The 20556-nt window shown below is 38.8% G+C and overlaps 1 protein-coding gene across 1 annotated transcript in view; it reads right to left on the reverse strand.

Moving 5' to 3' along the window:
- Window positions 1-7817: 7817 nt before the first annotated feature.
- LOC126272370 (GATOR complex protein NPRL2-like) overlaps window positions 7818-20556 on the reverse strand; it is a 90303-nt gene continuing 77564 nt past the window's right edge. Inside the window, exon 9 of the mRNA XM_049975182.1 lies at window positions 7818-11926. Within this exon, the coding sequence (XP_049831139.1) occupies window positions 11690-11926 (237 nt within the window). The 3' untranslated portion in view covers window positions 7818-11689. The remainder of the gene's footprint in view (window positions 11927-20556) is intronic.

Consider the following 20556-nt stretch of genomic DNA (forward strand, 5'->3'; position numbering starts at 1 on the left):
ACAAAAGGGAAAATAGTTTCAAGCTACTGTCAAACTGAAAGATTTGAATTGAGATTCACCTCTTGTGGCGGGGCGGTTCTTTCCATCCCTTTACGATGGACCCGCACCTACCTGTGAACATTGTCTTAGCAGATCATCAGTAGGAAAGCCGAGTGAAACCTACTGTACTCTGTCATGAACCAGGCTGCAATTAAAGTCACTAATCTACATTTTGGGAGAAACACGAAAAGAAAGATTGGAAATTTTGTCCTCACTTAATACACTCCTGGAAATGGAAAAAAGAACACATTGACGCCGGTGTGTCAGACCCACCATACTTGCTCCGGACACTGCGAGAGGGCTGTACAAGCAATGATCACACGCACGGCACAGCGGACACACCAGGAACCGCGGTGTTGTCCGTCGAATGGCGCTAGCTGCGCAGCACTTGTGCACCGCCGCCGTCAGTGTCAGCCAGTTTGCCGTGGCATACGGAGCTCCATCGCAGTCTTTAACACTGGTAGCATGCCGCGACAGCGTGGACGTGAACTGTATGTGCAGTTGACGGACTTTGAGCGAGGGCGTATACTGGGCATGCGGGAGGCCGGGTGGATGTAAAGCCGAATTGCTCAACACGTGGGGCGTGAGGTCTCCACAGTAGATCGATGTTGTCGCCAGTGGTCGGCGGAAGGTGCACGTGCCCGTCGACCTGGGACTGGACCGAAGCGACGCACGGATGCACGCCAAGACTGTAGGATCCTACGCAGTGCCGTAGGGGACCGCACCGCCACTTCCCAGCAAATTAGGGACACTGTTGCTCCTGGGGTATCGGTGAGGACCATTCGCAACTGTCTCCATAAAGCTGGGCTACGGTCCCGCACACCGTTAGGCCGTCTTCCACTCATGCCCCAACACCGTGCAGCCCGCCTCCAGTGGGGTCGCGACAGGCGTGAATGGAGGGACGAATGGAGACGTGTCGTCTTCAGCGATGAGAGTCGCTTCTGCCTTGGTGCCAATGATGGTCGTATGCGTGTTTGACACCGTGCAGGTGAGCACCACAATCAGGACTGCATACGACCGAGGCACACAGGGCCAACACCCGGCATCATGGTGTGGGGAGAGATCTCCTACACTGGCCGTACACCTCTGGTGATCGTCGAGGGGATACTGAATAGTGCACGGTACATCCCAACCGTCATCGAACCCATCATTCTACCATTCCTAGACCGGCAAGGGAACTTGCTGTTCCAACAGGACAATGCACGTCCGCATGTATCCTGTGCCACCCAACGTGTTCTAGAAGGTGTAAGTCAACTACCCTGGCCAGCAAGATCTCCGTATCTGTCCCCCATTGAGCATGTTTGGGACTGGATGAAGCGTCGTCTCACGCGGTCTGCACATCCAGCACAAACACTGGTCCAACTGAGGCGCCAGGTGGAAATGGCATGGCAAGCCGTTCCACAGGACTACATCCAGCATCTCTACGATCGTCTCCATGGGAGAATAGCAGCCTGCATTGCTGCGAAAGGTGGATATACACTGTACTAGTGCCGACATTGTGCATGCTCTGTTGCCTGTGTCTATGTGCCTGTGGTTCTGTCAGTGTGATCATGTGATGTATCTGACCCCAGGAATGTGTCAATAAAGTTTCCCCTTCCTGGGACAATGAATTCACTGTGTTCTTATTTCAATTTCCAGGAGTGTATATTCTGAAACTTAAGTGAACAAGTATCACTGCCAAGCCCGTGCTAGTCTTAACTCAGTCACTCATAATCCCTTTCACTCACATTAGCAAGTTTATGGTGTTCCACTTCCTGAAAACGTAATAGCTACAAAAATACTGATTGTTTTTTTTATTGAGAATGCTCGCCAAATATTAAGTCTGTCAGTACCAAATGCAGTCACAGTTTTTAGCCACCGACCTGCTCAATACGCCACGTGGAATTTATACCATTTCTCATCACAAAATTCACTTAAAAATTCCGAAATTTCTACACACACACACACACACACACCAGAATACTTATACCGTCACTTTCCAACACCTTTGATGTATGAAAGCCTGCTAGATCCGGCAACTTATCATTTCCATCGGAACTACTACTGCACACATCCGATCTCTTTTATGGCTAGGCTTTGACTCCTCTCTAGAATATCCTCCGTCTTCTCTACCAGCAGAGAAAGGCGCGCAAAGAATATTGCTTCACCATTGGTCAATTTACCCAACAGCCAATAGCAAAACAACACTTTCCTGCATCAATCCACAATTTCCATCAATAAACAATCACAAAATAGTAAATCTAACGACTGCACCTTTTACCGACATAATTATCTAATATGCTGAAGTTTTGTTTATGCATAAAATTATTTATTATTGTTATTTATACCTGAATTGACTTTCCCTTTACCATAAACTTACTGTACAAATCTATTCTACAAAAATCCCCTTTTCTTCATATCCATACTTCTTCAAAATGTTCCCACACTAAATCCCACTACATAATTCGTTAAACAATTATCTTCATATTAACCTTAAACCACACTCACGCATCTTTCATACTGCTAAAACATATTTATAACATTTCACACACACAAAAAGAAATGATAACACTTTATGAAAATACTAGAACAGTTTATGAAAAACATTCTATTTCTTTAGTGCACTCTAGTGGGCACAATCTAAACTAAATCAGTCCCCTATCCAATATTGTCCTGTATTGGCTGATACATAAACTACATGCGCATCCAGTCTCACATCACCATCTGTCACTATCCAGCTCTGAGACACATCTCCCACTTAACAGCCTCCAAGGCAGGATTGTTATACGGCGCTATGCCTCATTCTTTTTGCAACGAGTATTTGGTGATTTTCCCAAGATTATCTGTACAAAATTTCCAAATTTATCTCACAATGCTGAAGCTTGCACCTGTGCACACGACCATTAGTCTCATTGACAGAGAGAGGGTGGAGCAACTCTCTATTTTTGTTCTCCAGCCCACAACATTCAGTGACGTTACTAATGATTTTTCCTGCTGCACTCTGTAAAGAACTACCACTTGCCCTTCTCCGAGGAGTGGAGAGCAGTAGAAAGTGTATCTAACACAGCCAGGACATTGGACAAAAACTACTTCATCACTCATCAATATAAGTATTAATATGCGACACAACATAGTACAACAATTTCTTCACAGTGGCTATATATGCAATGTTCCATATTAGATCACCGAGGTTGGCAGCAGCCACACACAAAACAATAACAGACCAAAGATAACTGACTTCTGCTGATTCAAAGTAGGAAGCCCTCGTTCTTGTTTTTGTGAAAAGACCTTTGCTGAAGCACTTCCCAACTACTTCAGTTAACATGTGAAACTTATCTAACATTATATATATCAAATGTGACTGCAAAACTGTTCCTTTTTTTACATATTGTTCAATACATTTACGCAGCTCCCAGAAGGATTATACGGCAGTGGACATATTGCAAGGACATCCCCCATCTACATATTATACAAAAGACGGTGTTGAGAAGAAGGATCTAGATGGCAAGGGTCGTGAAGCAGTGGGGGATCTACTTTGCACATCATGTATGTTGGGGCTGTCAGACACCAAGGTTCACACCAGAGCACTTACCCTCACTTTTGATGGGGATTCAGTTCCCACAAAATTCAAAATTATAGTATACTGTTGTGAAGTGAAGCGATATTCCCTACCACTGATGCAGCGCTGTAAGTAACAACTCTTTGGGCACATGTCTTTCCATTATATGAATAACACAGTTTTTGAAGACTGGTTGACCGCTTCATATAAATTCACCTTATGAGCAACCTTATTTCTATCTCAATTGTGAAAGAAACATGTTCCCATATTCCCAAAATGTGCTACCCATATTGAGGGACATAAAATACAGGGAGTTAAAGTCTCCGATCGCCTCTGACATTTTGAGGCTCAGAAAAAATATGAGGTCTGTTCAAAAAATACAGGAACTTTGTCCACAAAATTTTTCTGCACTTACCTTTTAGTTATTGTGCATGGCCTTCTTTGAAATACTCTCCTCCACAATTGATATACCAATGCCAATACCAATACCATTTCCACTTCCAGAAGCAGTCTTTGTATACCTCTTTCTGTATTACGTGAAGCACCATCTGTTAATTTTCTTTCATCTTGTCTATCATTGCAAATCTTTGCCCTTTCAACAGGATTTTCAACTTTGGAAATGAAAAAAAAAAAAAAAAGTCCATAAGAGTCAAGTCTGGAGAGTCCGCAGGGTGAGGCAGAACAGTGATTTTGTTTTTTGTGCAGTAGTCATGCACCAATAGGGATGAATGTGCAGGTACATTGTCATGAGGCAAGAGCCATGAATTGTCTAACCACATTTCAGGCAGTATCCTTCTCACATTTCCTCACAGGAATCACAACACATCCTGATAGTACCATCGATTAACAGTTTGTTCCTGTGGCATGAATTCAAGTTAAACTAATCCTTCAAACTCAAAGAAAACTGTCAACATGGTTTTGGAATTGAACCTGACATGATGAGCTTTTTCTGGTTGTGGTGAACATTTCCTGACCCTTTGTGAAGATTGAATCTTGATCGAAACATCATAACCATAGACCCACATCTCGTCACCAGTTACAATTCTCTTAAGGAACATCTCACTCTCATTTGCACAATCCAAAAGCTCTTCACATATTGTGAGGTGAAGGTCTTTCTGCTTGACTCAGCAGCTGTGGAAGGAACTTGGTGGCAAAACAATGCATTCCAAGGTGCTGTGTCAGGACTTTAGGACATGATCCAACTGAAATGTTGAATTCTTTTGCACTTTCTTGGGCAGTCAGTTTTTGATTGTCACTCACAATTTCATTGATGTTCATGACACGAGCATCTTCGATGGACAACGAAGGGCATCCTGAATGAAGGTCATCTTTAACTTCCGTTCAGCCATTTTTAAACTGTGTGAACCATTAATAACACTAAGTACTGCTTAAGCATTGTTACCGTATGCTTCCTGGATCATTTGGCACGTTTCTGTAAAGGTTTTCTTGAGTTTCGCACAAAATTTAATGCAGGTGCATAGCTCCTTTATCTTTGCCATCTTGTAATTTGCAAACTGTGTGCCAAAATGTTCTGCTCAACAGTAACTAACAGACATACAACAATGAAACTTCTGGCAACTGTAACACAGTTGTGTTCAGGGATGCCAACTGTATTTTGCTCCAACACATCGTTGTTGCAAAATTACATATGTTGCAGAATTTTTTTAACACACCTCATATAACTGCTCCTAATATCATCCCAGTAGTACTGACTTTTGCCACTATTGTGGCCAGGTCATCAGCAGTACCTCAAGTATTTACTCCCTCCATGCTCTCAACATTGACCTCCAGTAGTAATGTCAGTAAACTCATCTATGGGATGAACCCTTTTGTAGCTGCTGCAGCACCATCTATGGGACTTTCACTCCTCGCACCTAGCTGGAGAAGCAACATCATCCTATGGTATCTACTAGTGTTAGATGTCTCTTTAGGGTACCCTCTCTGTGAAAATTTGTAGATCAGTAATCTCACACCATCCAGTGGCTGAAGGAGCCATGTACTGCAGGTCCCAGGACTGCTTGCTGCTCTTCAATTTCTACACTTGTAGCAGAAAAATCCCCACAAGAGTCTTGACTCTAAAGTAGTTAAGGAGAAAAAGAATAAATCTTGGGAGAAGGCTACTTGCTGACTATGGAGTTGCCAGATCCCACCACACCCCTGGACTCTGAGCTTATGGTCATTAATGTTGTTCCACACGTACTATTGACAGTGATCCTAGGGTGTGAAGAGTCCCCTTGGCCCCTTCACAACTAACTGGGATGCCATTAATGTGGTAATTCAATGAAACTGTAATGGATGTTTCTATTACCTACAAGAACTAATAATAACTAGTGTCTTATTCTGCAGTCTGCGTTGCTCTCCACGAAACACATTTCACTACTCATCCTTCTACAATCCTTCATGGTTACAGTGCCTTCTGTTTGAACCATAATAGCCCCGAGAGCATTTCATGGGATCTATACATTGGTTCACATAGATGTCGTCAGTGAGTGGAACAATAGCATCGTTAGTGTGATCACCATTTACAACATTTATTTACCCCTGGGCAAGGCATTTCCATACGCTGAGATAGTCATCTTAATCCAACAAATGTCCTCCCCACTCTGGGACTTTTAGTGCAGACTACCCACCATCAGGGAGAGCTACATCCTCAGGCGAACCATCTTTCATTGCTTTGAGGAGCGATGATTTACAGCATTAAAAGTTTTTGAAAAATAATGGTTACACACAGCTGTATTAAGTGATTTATTACACAAAAACCATTAAGGAATAAATATATTGAGCAGTGAGTGTAAGAATTCAAAGATCCTTAAAAAGGAAGCAAATTGATTGACACAGCTGTGATTTTTCAAGTCTTTCATTGTCTTGACCAAAAGGAAAGAGTGTTGGCTATTTTAAGTGTTTTCACTCACTGTTAAGGAATTATCTTTTGTGGCAAAGCATCTACAACAAATAAAGTGTTCATTCAAAAGAAACAATCAGTAAGAATATTGTTTAACAGTACATCTTGTGGAAATCTTTTTAAGCAACTTTGAATTATTACACACACCTCCCAGTACATTTAGTTCTTAATGGTTTTTGTTGCTGATGATGAAAATCGCCTTTGGAGTAACTGTTTTTTTACACAGTCCAATAAAGAGACACAAAAATAATTTTCATGTAGACTTTGCCTCCTTGTTTAGGGTTCAGAATGGAAGTCTGGTGGGAAGATATTCAACAAGCTCCTGTCTAACATAAAAAAAAATGAGAATCCTTATCATTTCAAAAGAAAATCAAGGATACATCTCATTAACCTGCTCTTTCTGTAATTTATCTGAATATCTAAATTCACAGATTTAAAAAGTTCTGTTAGCTACAAGGCCAGTAGCAATGTTTGCTATAAAGCAACAGACAAGCTGTAGTATACTGTAAATAGGACTCAGTAAATTAAAATTTGGGAAAATATTTACTTTGAAAAATAGCATATTAAAAAACATTTATTAAGCTACTAATAGCAGCTAAACTAAATAGTAAAACTGAGCATGTAGTAGCTTTTTCAAAGTAGCAACTTACTAATTTGCTCCATTAAATTCAGGTAGTATATGTGAATAGCATTAAGCAGTTTATTGATACATTATTGTTCATATAGTATGAGGCTTAACTTTGTATGCTTTCTATACCTTCTTTAACATACAACTTGACACATCACATTCCTGAAGATGATTCTTCTTGATAGGATCTACAGAATGCAATGAATGAATAAATGACTGAATTAATATAACTCGGAAACATCCAGCAGTCTGAGTAGTCGATATATCATTTGCCCAGGAAAGGCAATGACTCTGAAGACGTGTTGATTCAACAGACAGTTTTAATCAGCCAGGAAGTTTCAGCACCATGCACATTACTAAATTGCCACATTCACAAGACAAACAAAGATCACATGAATTCACAGTATATTAACTGTCAATATATACCACCTCGACCATAGCAAGAATATATTTGTTGACTGCCGATATGTTAGCACCTAAAAATAGTAAAAAGTCAGTTGTTCTCTGCCACTAATCCAGGATGAGAATTCTATTGCATAACAGACCTAAATGTATAAGGCATGGGTACTATCTGAAAAAATGAATCTAGAAATACATAAAACGTGAATATGTAGTCAAATGGTATTCATTTAAAACAGGCAAAGCATTTAGTTGCACTTGACAAGCAAGATTAAATTTTAATTTTTGCATAGGGTTTATGATAGAACATATACAAGTGTAAGATAGTTTATTTTCTCTTATAATTCATCATTGTTCAGATTTGACATTGTTTTAAATGCAAATTTTGGAGTATGAAGCTCTAATTGCAACAGCAGCAAACAAAACACATTCACATATGGCCAACGACTGATTTAGAATACAAACCATATGGCACACAAAAATTGAGCAAACATGATAAAAATATTCCAAAATAGATGATATTGCTAACATAACTGGTAACAACACAATATTATTGTAATAACATGAAAATATTAACTATGATTAGTAAACACAAATATTATTTCAACAATAATTAAAGCTCATCCCCTGCGTAGATTAAAAAATCTCAAAACGTACTGTACATTTAAAAGCCATTCAGAAAAATTTCTTTTCAGCTATGATTGTAAATTATTTTTAACACTCTTAAGTCTTTCTCAGCTAAGACAGTTGTAAATGAAATATGAAATTTTGACATTAGAACTATATCTAGATATGTAATGAACAAGCTGCCCAGTAAAAAAGTTTTGCCAATACTGCACACACTGCATTATCCGTTATGTAATTTAATAAGGTAACTGGACACATCGATGAATTATGGAAATGGCAAAATATGCACATTTTTGAGTAAAATGTTTTGTAACTACTAGTAGATACCACGATTTTTGTTACCTACTAGTTTACAAGAAAGTGTAACTTTAAAGGTTTACAAACTTGATCTATTTTGTAAAATTTAAAGGTTGACTATTTGATATTCAAAACATATATTTCACAATACATCTTGTTGTTGTGACAATACCCACGAAAATTAAGAAGTTTTATGGCAAATTGGGATATAATCATTAACAAATGATGAAATTTCTCATGTGGGAGGTTTGTTGGTAGCTGTAGCAGTTCTTTTTTGGTCTGTGTTTTCAGTTTCTGCTAATAGTTCATTGTGCAATCTTTATGTTTCAGTTTTAAATCTTTTTCTCTCTTTATTTTAGATTTAGTCCATCTATGTTTTTAAAACACAACAACCTTGAAAAATATATGCACTGTAAGCTGTTCTGTACCAAATGTTTTCATTTACTGACAAAAATAAAATACTTTCTTGTCAGTCACCAATAGGGCAGAAATAACTGCAACTAGCTTCTAAAGCTGAAGATCTATTTTCATCTGCAGCTCCTGCTTTAGTGCCTGTAGAAGATGTACATAAATCAACACAAACTGCACTGGACTGGAAATGGAATAATGTGGAAGCAGAAACCAGGCACTATAACTGCTATGGTAGTCATGGGAGAACACTCGTGGAGATAGTTGTTAATATGAAATGTAAAAGAGAGTAACTACCTCGTTTCTGCAATCTCTTTATTGGGTGCAGACTCCATCTTGAGATGTTGATGGTTAGCCATATATTCTTATTATCCTCATTCTGCAATAAAACTGTTTAGATGAAAATACCTCTGTCCAACTTTTAAAATCTTTCAAAACAACTATGAAAAACCAGTTAAATGAGTATGAAAGTATACAAGTCAAAGCTTAATGAATAGTTATCCAGGAACAAAATTGCTGAAGGTAAGACATTCAGCAGATTCCATTTTCTTTCATAAAACATTTGATGAATTTATGGGTCTAGCAGAATTTATTTATTTACATGGTAATTGTATTTTAAAGTCACTAATATTTAAAGCCATCCTCCTCTCACAATAATTCAATGTTGTTTATTTGGTAGGTAAAGAACATATTGTTTAACATATAACATGAATACAATATGCAACAAAAATATGTATATATAGTAAAGAATTTGTATCATATAAAATATAGTTTATGAAAATATTCACTGAGATTGATTATATCTATTTGTAAAATATATATTACATTGACTCAAAATTACTTTCTTCTCATACTAACTTTCACTCAAAGATTTCTTAGCTTGTGAGGCATATGCGAACAGCCACAGCAAAGTATCTAGACAAGCATTACCAACATCAGTTTTCTTGTGATGCCTGTCTAAATACACCTTCAACAGAAATAAGAACATGACTAGCTCAATATATAATTATTTGTACTCTAATGGAATATTATTTGTACAATGCAAGATAGCATTTTTCAGTAACAGTTTTTCCAAGATGCTTCTATTTAAAGCACATAGAAGTATTTATAATTCCACCTAAATGTGAAATACAATTCATTTAACTTATAATGTTGGTTTTTTAATATCACCTACTGTATCATTAGACAGAGTAGAAACAATAAAAACAGTGCTGTGTGGCATCAGTAAGGACTAAATAAACCAGTCACAAATGATGATGAAAGCATACACATAATCTAAGCCATAAAACTATGCTCAGAGATACATCATTTATTAAATTGCTACTCAAGAAAATATTGCACATGTGTTTAAAAATCTGGAACCTCCTCCAGATAACACCCCATAAAACCATCATCATATCGTGAAAATGATCTGGTCTTCGAATATTGTAGCCAAATGTCATTATTTAGAACCTATCACACATCTAGTTATAACTTTGTCATTAACTGCATTTAAAACTTTTTTCCATCTCAAATTTATGCTCCACCATTCCATTCACATATTTACAAGTAATTAAAAATACAACTGAAAATGCCTCACACTATTAGAGAACAACAATATTCAAGGCTTTTTGATTTGATAAAATTGCTTATTACTTACACCTGTAACATCCATCCTGGGATGGCAAACAAGCAAATGTTACGATAAAGACATGTTTTGTCACAGATGGGCAATTCAAAATTACACAAGTTTGAAATATGAGCTCATTTCCAATTATGTCTACTGAATTGACTGATTATTGTTAACTTAAAATTAAATTAAAATTCTTGGTCAAGGTCTTGTCAATTATTTATGTAAATAGCTGTTGTGTTGCACTCCCAAATGTAACTTCATCAGCGAGTTATGAAATTGTCACCTTCTGTTGCAAGCTAATCATTGATCCGTAAAGTAACTGCAATGTGATACAGAGGTGACCCTCCCTTGTCAAAGGAGGCTATATGAATTCTCTGTAAACATAAACAGTTACATAATACAATGCTGCACACACAGCTGCAAGGTAACAAGTCAGATGACAGTCATAACAGCTCTGATATTACTACACGCCCCTCCACTAACAGGTAAAGCAGCTATTCCTTATCTAATATGGCTTTCAATAGTGATCAAAGACAACAGCAAAATAAGTTGTGATCCTTCACTGAATCTGATCTTGCTATTTTATTATAATATATTGTAAATCATTATTTTTTCCAGATTTCTCATCTTTTGAATAATTTGTCATTTTTAATGCTACTATGTCATATGAACAATAAGTGTCACTCATGTCTTGTAATATTCCCTCTGTCTTAATGAAAATAAAACCCTTGGTAACTGCCATAAAAATCAGTCCATTCAGTTTCTGAAATTTGCTTGCTGCCATACATAACAACTGACTCAAGACAGCTCTCATTTGTGCCACACACATTAGTAATATTAATTTCATCCAATAAACAGTTAATAATCTTCATAGAAGCATCTAACTCAACAACTGAATGTGCCAAATTTTTTGGAGTTAGTGTACTGACATGAGCTGGCCAACCAAGTTTATGCCTCAATAATTAATGTCCTCAGTTCTCCAACATTTACATTCTAATTATTGCAATCATTGTTCCCATGTACAAATTTGATGTCAGTATGATCTTTCTGTGGTAACAGTACTACCACAGAAGCAAGCAACAAAGAGGAAATAATTCTCAACAAAAACTGGATTTCACAATAGCTTGAAGAACTTAAGACTGTGGCTCAACATCTGTGTAAGCTGTTTAACAACTGTTGGCACAGACTCAAAATAAATTCTTAAACACTAAAGTTTCTTAGCTTCTTAGGATTCCAAGTTTACTTCCAAATGACTGCAATCCCTGGATCCTGATCAAGTTCTTCTTCCAGCTGTAGGGTGCTAATGCCTAGAGAACAACAGATCTCATCTTCACACGAGACACCAGTGAATACCATTGGAATGTGCTGAGGTCGCTCCTCTTGCCGCTGTTGATATGGCTGGTATTGCTGGGATCGAGTCTGTGATAAACTGGAGGCAGAACTTGAACACTCTGATGCCAAAATGTGCACTGGAAACTGTAACATGTAAAAAATGCATCAGTTAGGAATTGCAGAAATATTGCATTACAAACATATAATGATAGATCATTAGTCAATTAATCAAAGAAATGCTTGAAAAAGGTATGGAATCTTGTGGATTCAAGTAAATATTCTGAAGCTCAGTGACATTTTTAATTTCCAGTTTTCAAACTTTTTACTTATCTTCTCAGTTAATCAGTCTGCCATTGTGAAAATTTGGGAAAGGTGTTTTATTGTCAGACTGTTCTCAATTTTTTCCTCTGTTCTATCTAGCTCTTGCGTTTCCTCTGAAGTTTCTTCTTTTTTGAGTGTTGTCGGTCACTTTATTTCATACAATACTGTACTGCTGACTTGAAGTTGTGGATTTCCCAAAAGGCACAACTGTTAAACCACTCTAGACTCCATCTCTACTCCTGCTTCCTTGCGGAGAATGTTTTCTTCCAGTCATCAATAGTCATTTATGCACAGATACCAAATATCCATTGGTAAAGTTTGTCTTCTGTATAATTGTACATGCAAATAGTGAGACCCCAAATAATGGAAAAGAAATCTGCACTTACAGTTTCACACACTATGAAGTTGTAGCCCCTTCAAGTCACAAGTACGCAGCAGGGATAGCAAATTTATTTCATGTTTCTATTCTTATAGTAGAGATAATGAGAATCTTTCTAACAACAAGCATATTACAGTGTGTAATAAAACTCAAAATTGCAACCAAGTTAAAGCAGATAGTAGCGAGATTTGCCAAAGTAAATATGCAATTATTATTTGGCATATTAAAGTAACAGGGAGATTAGAAAGGAGACTGAGGGTATTTGTCACAACATACAGTGTGTTGGTGTGGAGCATGAAGAAAGGAAATAATTTTTAAAAATCCGTTATTGTAAATAAGGAAAAATGGTACATTAGTAACCAAATTAGGGAACCTACAAAAGAAAATATATGTGACAAATTTTGGGCACTGGCACATGGGGAAGCATGATAATAGAATTTACACCTTATATTGTTCGTTTTATACACTACCATGCATCATACAATATTCAATTTTGATAGCTGTCCATACCTATACAGCAAAAATGTTTTAGGCCTGTCTACCAAAATTAAACTTTGGATAGAACAAGCAGTAATGGAGAAAGTTCACACTATGTTGGGGAGGACAGTGTTGACTCAACAATGATATATCTTTCCATGCCTGCAGTACACCACCTGATTGAGAGAACCCCCGATACCCTTATGTAATGTGGAATTGACCATTAGACATCACAAGAGGCACACCTGCCAGTGTAAAAGGAGATGGGGAGCAATATGTTGTCAGCAGAGAAACAGTAACAGCAGAATGTATTGGTCATGAGAGCTCAGTGACTTTGAACATGGACTAGACATCGCCTAAATAACAAATATATAAGGGACATTTCAACCATTCTGCCCACATCAAATTTTGGAGAGATGACTGAACTGGAAATGCAAATCACAGTTCAACCAAGACCAGGCAAATCTCATGTAGTGATAAGCAGCGACTCTCAAGCACTGCATTGGATAGTTGTAAAAAATCACATGAAATTAGTAAAATAAATCACTGGTGAGGTCTGAACTGCTACCAGCAGTCAGCTAGGGAAATGAAATGGAAATGAGCGTTTGGCGTCATTGGCCGGTACGCCCTTACAGGTCTTATTACATTCGACGCCACATTGGGTTACCTGCACACCAGATGGGGATGAAATGATGATGAAGACAACACAGCACCCAGTCCCTGAGCAGAGAAAATCCCCGACCCAGCTGGGAATCAAACCCAGGCCCCTTAAGATGTCAGTCTGTCATGCGGACCATTCGACTATCGGGGCGGAGTAGCTATCACAATGACTGTGTGTTAGAGAGCTAAAAAGAAAAGGATACAACAGTCAAATAGCATTGACTACAGAAATTTGTGGCTTATTATGAGCTAAGTGACACTTGAGGTGATCTATTTTTCCACAGATCTCAGTGTTCAACATCACCACCATCTCTGATTTTGGATCTTGAGGAAGAATGGGCTGCCATTCCTCCACAAACATACAGACACTGCACTAAAAGTGTTCCCTGCAGCATTCAAGCCATCATAAGATGGATGATAGACACACCACATATCAACGTCGGCTAATATGTGACTGGATAATTTTGATCAAATAGTGTACACATACTAGCTTAGCTATAAGCAATTTTCCAGAAGGGAAAATTCTGCTGCTCGCAAGTGCTAATCCTGTTCCACTGAACAAAAATTTAGAGTCTGTGCAAAATCTGTATTTAACCAGGCTGTTGCTAGGCAATCCTAAAACATCTTGAAATTAGAAAATAGTGCATGCCGTAAGTGATAATCTCTCCCCCATCTTCACTATTTCCTATTTCATTCCAAGAGAAAATTATGGGAACATATCAAAACCATCACAATATTCACTAAAACAAAATTCTGAACCTTACTTTTAAAAAATATTTTACTAAAAGTCGTGAGAAATGTTAAAAATTTATGAAAATATGTTTTTGTTAATAATGCAAACAACTTCTATAGGAGATAATAACTTCTATAAGAGAAATAAGGTTTTTCTAACAAGTTTTTTTCTGTTAAATCATAATGGGAATCCTTTGAAAGCTCCCATGACTGGGACAGAAGTTGAACTATCAGCGAGTTGAAACAGCTCCTCAGGACTAAACTAAAATTGTGATCATGGCAAGGGAGGTCACAGTTAAACAACTTCTCTAGATTTCTACAGCCTCTGTTTAGTGAACCTTTGTTACTAGTTAGCACTCATAACCAAGTGCCTGAATTTTACAGGTTATACCCCATTTATCCAAAGTTTAGTAAGTATCTTTGGTTTGATCTTCTACTTTGTTGTTAACCACCCCAGGCATAGGATATGCTTTGTTGGAGCTCCACATTTTACTATTTTGAGTGCTTTAGTGTTATTCTTAGGTTAACATGGGGAGTTTGTCCATTACTATGCAGAGTGCAGTATCTTGCCAGTACACAACCAGCTACCAAAGAGTTACCAGTACACAGTGTGTCTACTTGAGTGATGGGCTCTGCCATCTATTTTTGCACACCAAAACAACTATCCATTGGTGATATCTATTGGGAGTTAACCTCTGCCTCTGCGGAAGGCCATTCAAATGGTTTGACACTGTTGTTGTGGTCTTCAGTCCTGAGACTGGTTTGATGCAGCTCTCCATGCTACTCTTTCCTGTGCAAGCTTCTTCATCTCCCAGTACCTACTGCAACCTACATCCTTCTGAATCTGCTTGGTGTATTCATCTCTTGGTCTCCCTCTACAATTTTTACCCTCTACGGTGCCCTCCAATACTAAATTGGTGATCCCTCGATGCCTCAGAACATGTCCTACCAACTGATCCGACTTCCAGTCAAGTTGTGCGACAAGCTCCTCTTCTCCCCAACTCTATTCAATACCTCCTCATTAGCTATGTGATCTACCCATCTAATCTTCAGCATTCTTCTGTAGCACCACATTTCAAACGCTTCTATTCTCTTCTTGTCTAAACTATTTATCATCCATGTTTCACTTCCATACATGGCTACACTCCATACAAATACTTTCAGAAATGTCTTCCAGACACTTAAATCTATACTCCATGTTAACAAATTTCTCTTCTTCAGAAACGCTTTCCTTCCCATTGCCAGTCTACATTTTATATCCTCTCTACTTCGACCATCATCAGTTATTTTGCTCCCCAAAAAGCAAAACTCCTTTACTACTTTAAGTGTCTCATTTCCTAATCTAATTCCCTTAGCATCACCCGACTTGCTTCGACTACATTCTATTTTCCTTGTTTTGCTTTTGTTGATGTTCATCTTATATCCTCCTTTCAAGACACTATCCATTCCGTTCAACTGCTCTTCCACTTCACTGCTTGCTCAATATACAGATTGAATAACATCGGAGAGAGGCTACAACCCTGTCTCACTCCCTTCCCAACCACTACTTCCCTTTCATGCCCCTCAACTCTAATAACTGCCATTTGGTTTCTATACAAATTGTAAATAGCATTTCGTCCCCTGTATTTTACCCCTGCCATCTTCAGAATTTGAAAGAGAGTATACCAGTCAACAATGTCAAAAGCATTCTCGAAGTCTACAAATGCTAGAAACGTAGGATTTCCTTTCCTTAATCTAGCTTCTAAGATAAGTCATAGGGTCAGTATTGCCTCACGTGTTCCAATATTTCTACGGAATCCAAACTGATCTTCCCCTAGGTCGGCTTCTACTAGTTTTTCCATTCGTCTGTAAAGAATTCTCATTAGTATTTTGCAGCTGTGACTTATTAAACTGACAGTTTGGCAATTTTCACATCTGTCAACACCTGCTTTCTTTGGGATTGGAATTATTATATTCTTCTGAGGGTATTTTGCCTGTCTCGTACAACTTGCTCACCAGATGGTAGAGTTTTGTCAGGACTGGCTCTCCCAAGGCCGTCAGTAGTTCTAATGGAATGTTGTCTACTCCCAGGGCCTTGTTTCGACTCAGGTCTTTCAGTGCTCTGTCAAACTCTTCACGCAGTATCATATCTCCCATTTCATCTTCATCTACATCCTCCTCCCTTTCCATAATATTGTCCTCAAGTACATCGCCCTTGTATAGACCCTCTATATACTCCTTCCACCTTTCTGCTTTCCCTTCTTTGGTTACAACTAGTTTTCCATCTGAGCTCTTGATATTTACACAAGTGGTTCTCTTTTCTCCAAAGGTCTCTTTAATTTTCCTGTAGGCAGTATCTATCTTACCCCTAGTGAGATAAGCCTCCACATCCTTACATTTATCCTCTAGCCATCCCTGCTTAGCCATTTTGCACTTCCTGTCGATCTCATTTTTGAAACGTTTGTATTCGTTTTTGCCTGCTTCATTTACTGTATTTTTATATTTTCTCCTTTCATCAATTAATTTCAATATTTCTTCTGTTACCGAAGAATTTCTACTAGCCCTCGTCTTTTTACCTACTTGATCCTCTGCTGCCTTCACTACTTCATCCCTCAAAGCTACCCATTCTTCTTCTACTGTATTTCTTTCCCACATTCCTGCCATTCGTTCCCTTACGCTCTCCCTGAAACTCTGTACAACTTCCGGTTTAGTCAGTGTGTCTAGGTCCCATCTCCTTAAATTTCCACCTCTTCGCAGTTTCTTCAGTTTTAATCTAGTGTTCATAACCAATAGATTGTGGTCAGAGTCCACATCTGCCCCTGGAAATGTCTTACAATTTAAAACCTGGTTCCTAAATCTCTGTCTTGCCATTATATAATGTATCTGAAATCTGTCAGTATCTCCAGGCTTCTTCCATGTATACAACCTTCTTTTATGATCTTGAACCAAGTGTTAGCTATGATTAAGTTGTGCTCTGTGCAAAATTCTACCAGGCGGCTTCCTCTTTCATTTCTTAGCCCCAATCCATATTCACCTACTACGTTTCCTTCTCTCCATTTTCCTACTACTGAATTCCAGTCACCCATGACTATTAAATTTTTGGCTCCCTTCACCATCTGAATAATTTCTTTTATTTCATCATACATTTCTTCAATTTCTTCGTCATCTGCAGAGCTGGTTGGCATATAAACTTGTACTACTGTAGCAGGCGTGGGCTTCGTGTCTATCTTGTCCACAATAGTGCGTTCACTATGCTGTCTGTAGTAGCTTACCCGCATTCCTATTTTCTATTCATTATTAAACCAGCTCCTGCATTTCCCCTATTTGACTTTGTATTTAGAACCCTGTATTCGCCTGACCAAAAGTCTTGTTCCTCCTGCCACCAAACTTCACTAATTCCCGCTATATCTAACTTTAGCCTATCTATTTCCCTTTTTAAATTTTCTAACCTACCTGCCCGATTAAGGGATCTGACATTCCACGCTCCGATCCGTAGAACGCCAGCTTTCTCCTGATGACGACCTCTTGACTAGTCCCCGCCCGGAGATCTGAATGGGGGACTATTTTACCTCCGGAATATTTTACCCAAGAGGACGCCATCATCATTTAATCATACAGTAAAGCTTCATGCCCTCGCGAGAAATTACAGCTGTAGTTTCCTCTTGCTTTCAGCCGTTCGCAGTACCAGCACAGCGCGGCCGTTTTGGTTAGTCTTAGGAGGCCAGATCAGTCAATCATCCAGACTGTTGCCCTTGCAACTACTGAAGAGGCTGCTGCCCCTCTTCAGGAACCACACGTTTGTCTGGCCTCTCAAGAGATGCCCCTCCGTTGTGGTTGCACCTACGGTACGGCTATTTGTATCGCTGAGGCATGCAAGCCTCCCCACCAACGGCAAGGTCCATGGTTCATGGAGGGGAGAGGGGGTGGGGGGTGACACTGGCATGTACAATTTGTGGCATGGCACGGAGATGTGCATTATGAACAGTGCACATGGAGGTCCACTACAGCAACATGTGATGATGACATTACTGCAATTGGCAATGCTGTGGGGGAAGATCATCACATTACCATTGACACCAACCTAATGTAGCTACCTCCCCAGGCTGCTACAGGATGTTCATGGATCACAAAAATCCTAACAAACCATAATCGCTATTGCAAAATCTGTGCAAGATGTGTGCCACATCTGTTGAGTGATGTCCAGAAGCAGCAATCGATAGATTCAGCCAGAATGCATCAGAGAGAGGGAGCTCTGCTCTTCAAGTGGGCTGTCACCGGGGATGAGACATAGGTCCATCACTCAACCTCTGAGACATAATGTCAGGGCATGGTGTGGAAGAAACCTGGAAAAAGCTTTAAAAAAGTCATACATTCAGTGGGAAAAATTATGACAACCATCTTTTGGAACTGTCAGGGGATTTTCATTCACTACCTGCCTCACAACACCACAATTAAAGGAGAGAGGTACTACAATGTCTTGAGAAATCTGTGAGCTGCCATCAAAAGAAAATGTTTTGGACTTTTGTCTCCTAAAGTTCTCTTCCTTTGTGAGAATACTGTGCCTCATAAAGCTCAAATTACCCGAGTAGAGCTCAAAAGATTCAACTGGGAAGTGTCCGCATGTCTCCATATTCACCAGGTCTCATCCCAAGTGATTTTCAAATGTTCCCCAATCTCAAAGGGCATCTTCAGTACAAATGATGAAGTCACAATACAGGTGAACAGCTGGTTACAAGCACAAGACTAAAGTTTTGTCATGTTACCAGTAATTCTTGAAACAACATGGCAACTATGTAGAAAAGTAACACAATCACTGTAAGCATCGATAAAATTATGAAGGTGAATCAAATAGAAATGTAATTTATGTTACTGGGCGTCAACAGTTGGTAGGACCGGACCCACACTTCTAGTATTGTTGGGTGGAGGTGCTGTGAGTGGGAAGAGCCAGCTGTCACATACTTCCCACAGCACTGTCAGTAACAATCACGATGTCAGAGCAGCAGGCGCACCCCTACACTGTGCAACTCATAATTATAACATTTCTTGATCGTGAAGGTGTTCAAGCAATGATAATTTTCCAGAGATTGACTGCATTGCTTGGTTATCAAACACAGTCAAGGACATGTGTGTTTGCCTAGCATAAAGAGTTCAAGGAAGGATGAGACTGTATGATAAATCAGCAATATCATCACCATCATTGAGCCAGCATTACAGACAAAAACATTTGTGCAGTTTGAGGCATTCATGAAGGTAATCAACAAGCAATAGCATCATAAATTACAGAATGGTCAGAATAAGTTGTGGGAGCTGTCAAGCCATCATCACAAATGACCAACAGTTCTGCAATAGCTTCCATATGTGTTGTTTGCCTAAATCACAAACTGAGAATTTTGAAAGTTTGTCAGAGTCTTACAGCAAGGTTTGCAAAAGAAGATGATGCATTTTTTAGTTGGATCATCAGCTGCAATGAAACATGGGTCCAACAGTACACTCCCAGTTTCTTTTGTCCATGCGTTACATACCTTACTTGCATTCATCTGGTGAGAACTGCCCATTTTAAAAGCCAGTAATTGAGATTTGTTGACATTCACCTTGAAGCACTGATCTTTGAAGTACTTTATTAATTCTGTTATCCCACTAATAGCATATGATTCTAGCTCCTTATGTTCTCTACAATGGAATAAGATTGAGGTATCACCTGCTCAGCTTGTAATATGGGAGTTAATGGGTTGTGCAATTTGTTGACATAACAGATGTCCCTCCTAAGGGACATCAGGCTCTTTCTCTCTGGTTTTTCGGCAGATATTTGTGATTAAATTTTTGCATTGTATAGCTGGAGTTGCGCAAACAAATTCTGCTCATACATCTTTCCTCTAATCCCAGTGTTGACACAAAGCATCAGTTTCTTTTCTGTTATAAACAGTATTATTTTTAAAGTGGAATTTTATGTGCGGATTTGATACAGCTGTCTAAAATTAGTTTATTGCAATACTTTTTTTATGAAAATGTATTAACAGGGACCCTTAAACATGAAGAATAACCAGTAATCCAGCAACAACAGCATCACCCACGCCTGCACTGACTGCTACATCTATGCAACAGCACCTCTCAATCATTCCTGGACTACTAGTTATTCTTCCTGTTTCACTATTTCTGTCATATACCTTGATAAAATGAATATTGCACTCAACTAATTTGGGATGACTCTATGGAATGACATATAAAT

This window comes from Schistocerca gregaria, chromosome 1 (assembly GCF_023897955.1).
Source record: "Schistocerca gregaria isolate iqSchGreg1 chromosome 1, iqSchGreg1.2, whole genome shotgun sequence".
Classification (NCBI taxonomy): Eukaryota; Metazoa; Arthropoda; class Insecta; order Orthoptera; family Acrididae; genus Schistocerca; species Schistocerca gregaria.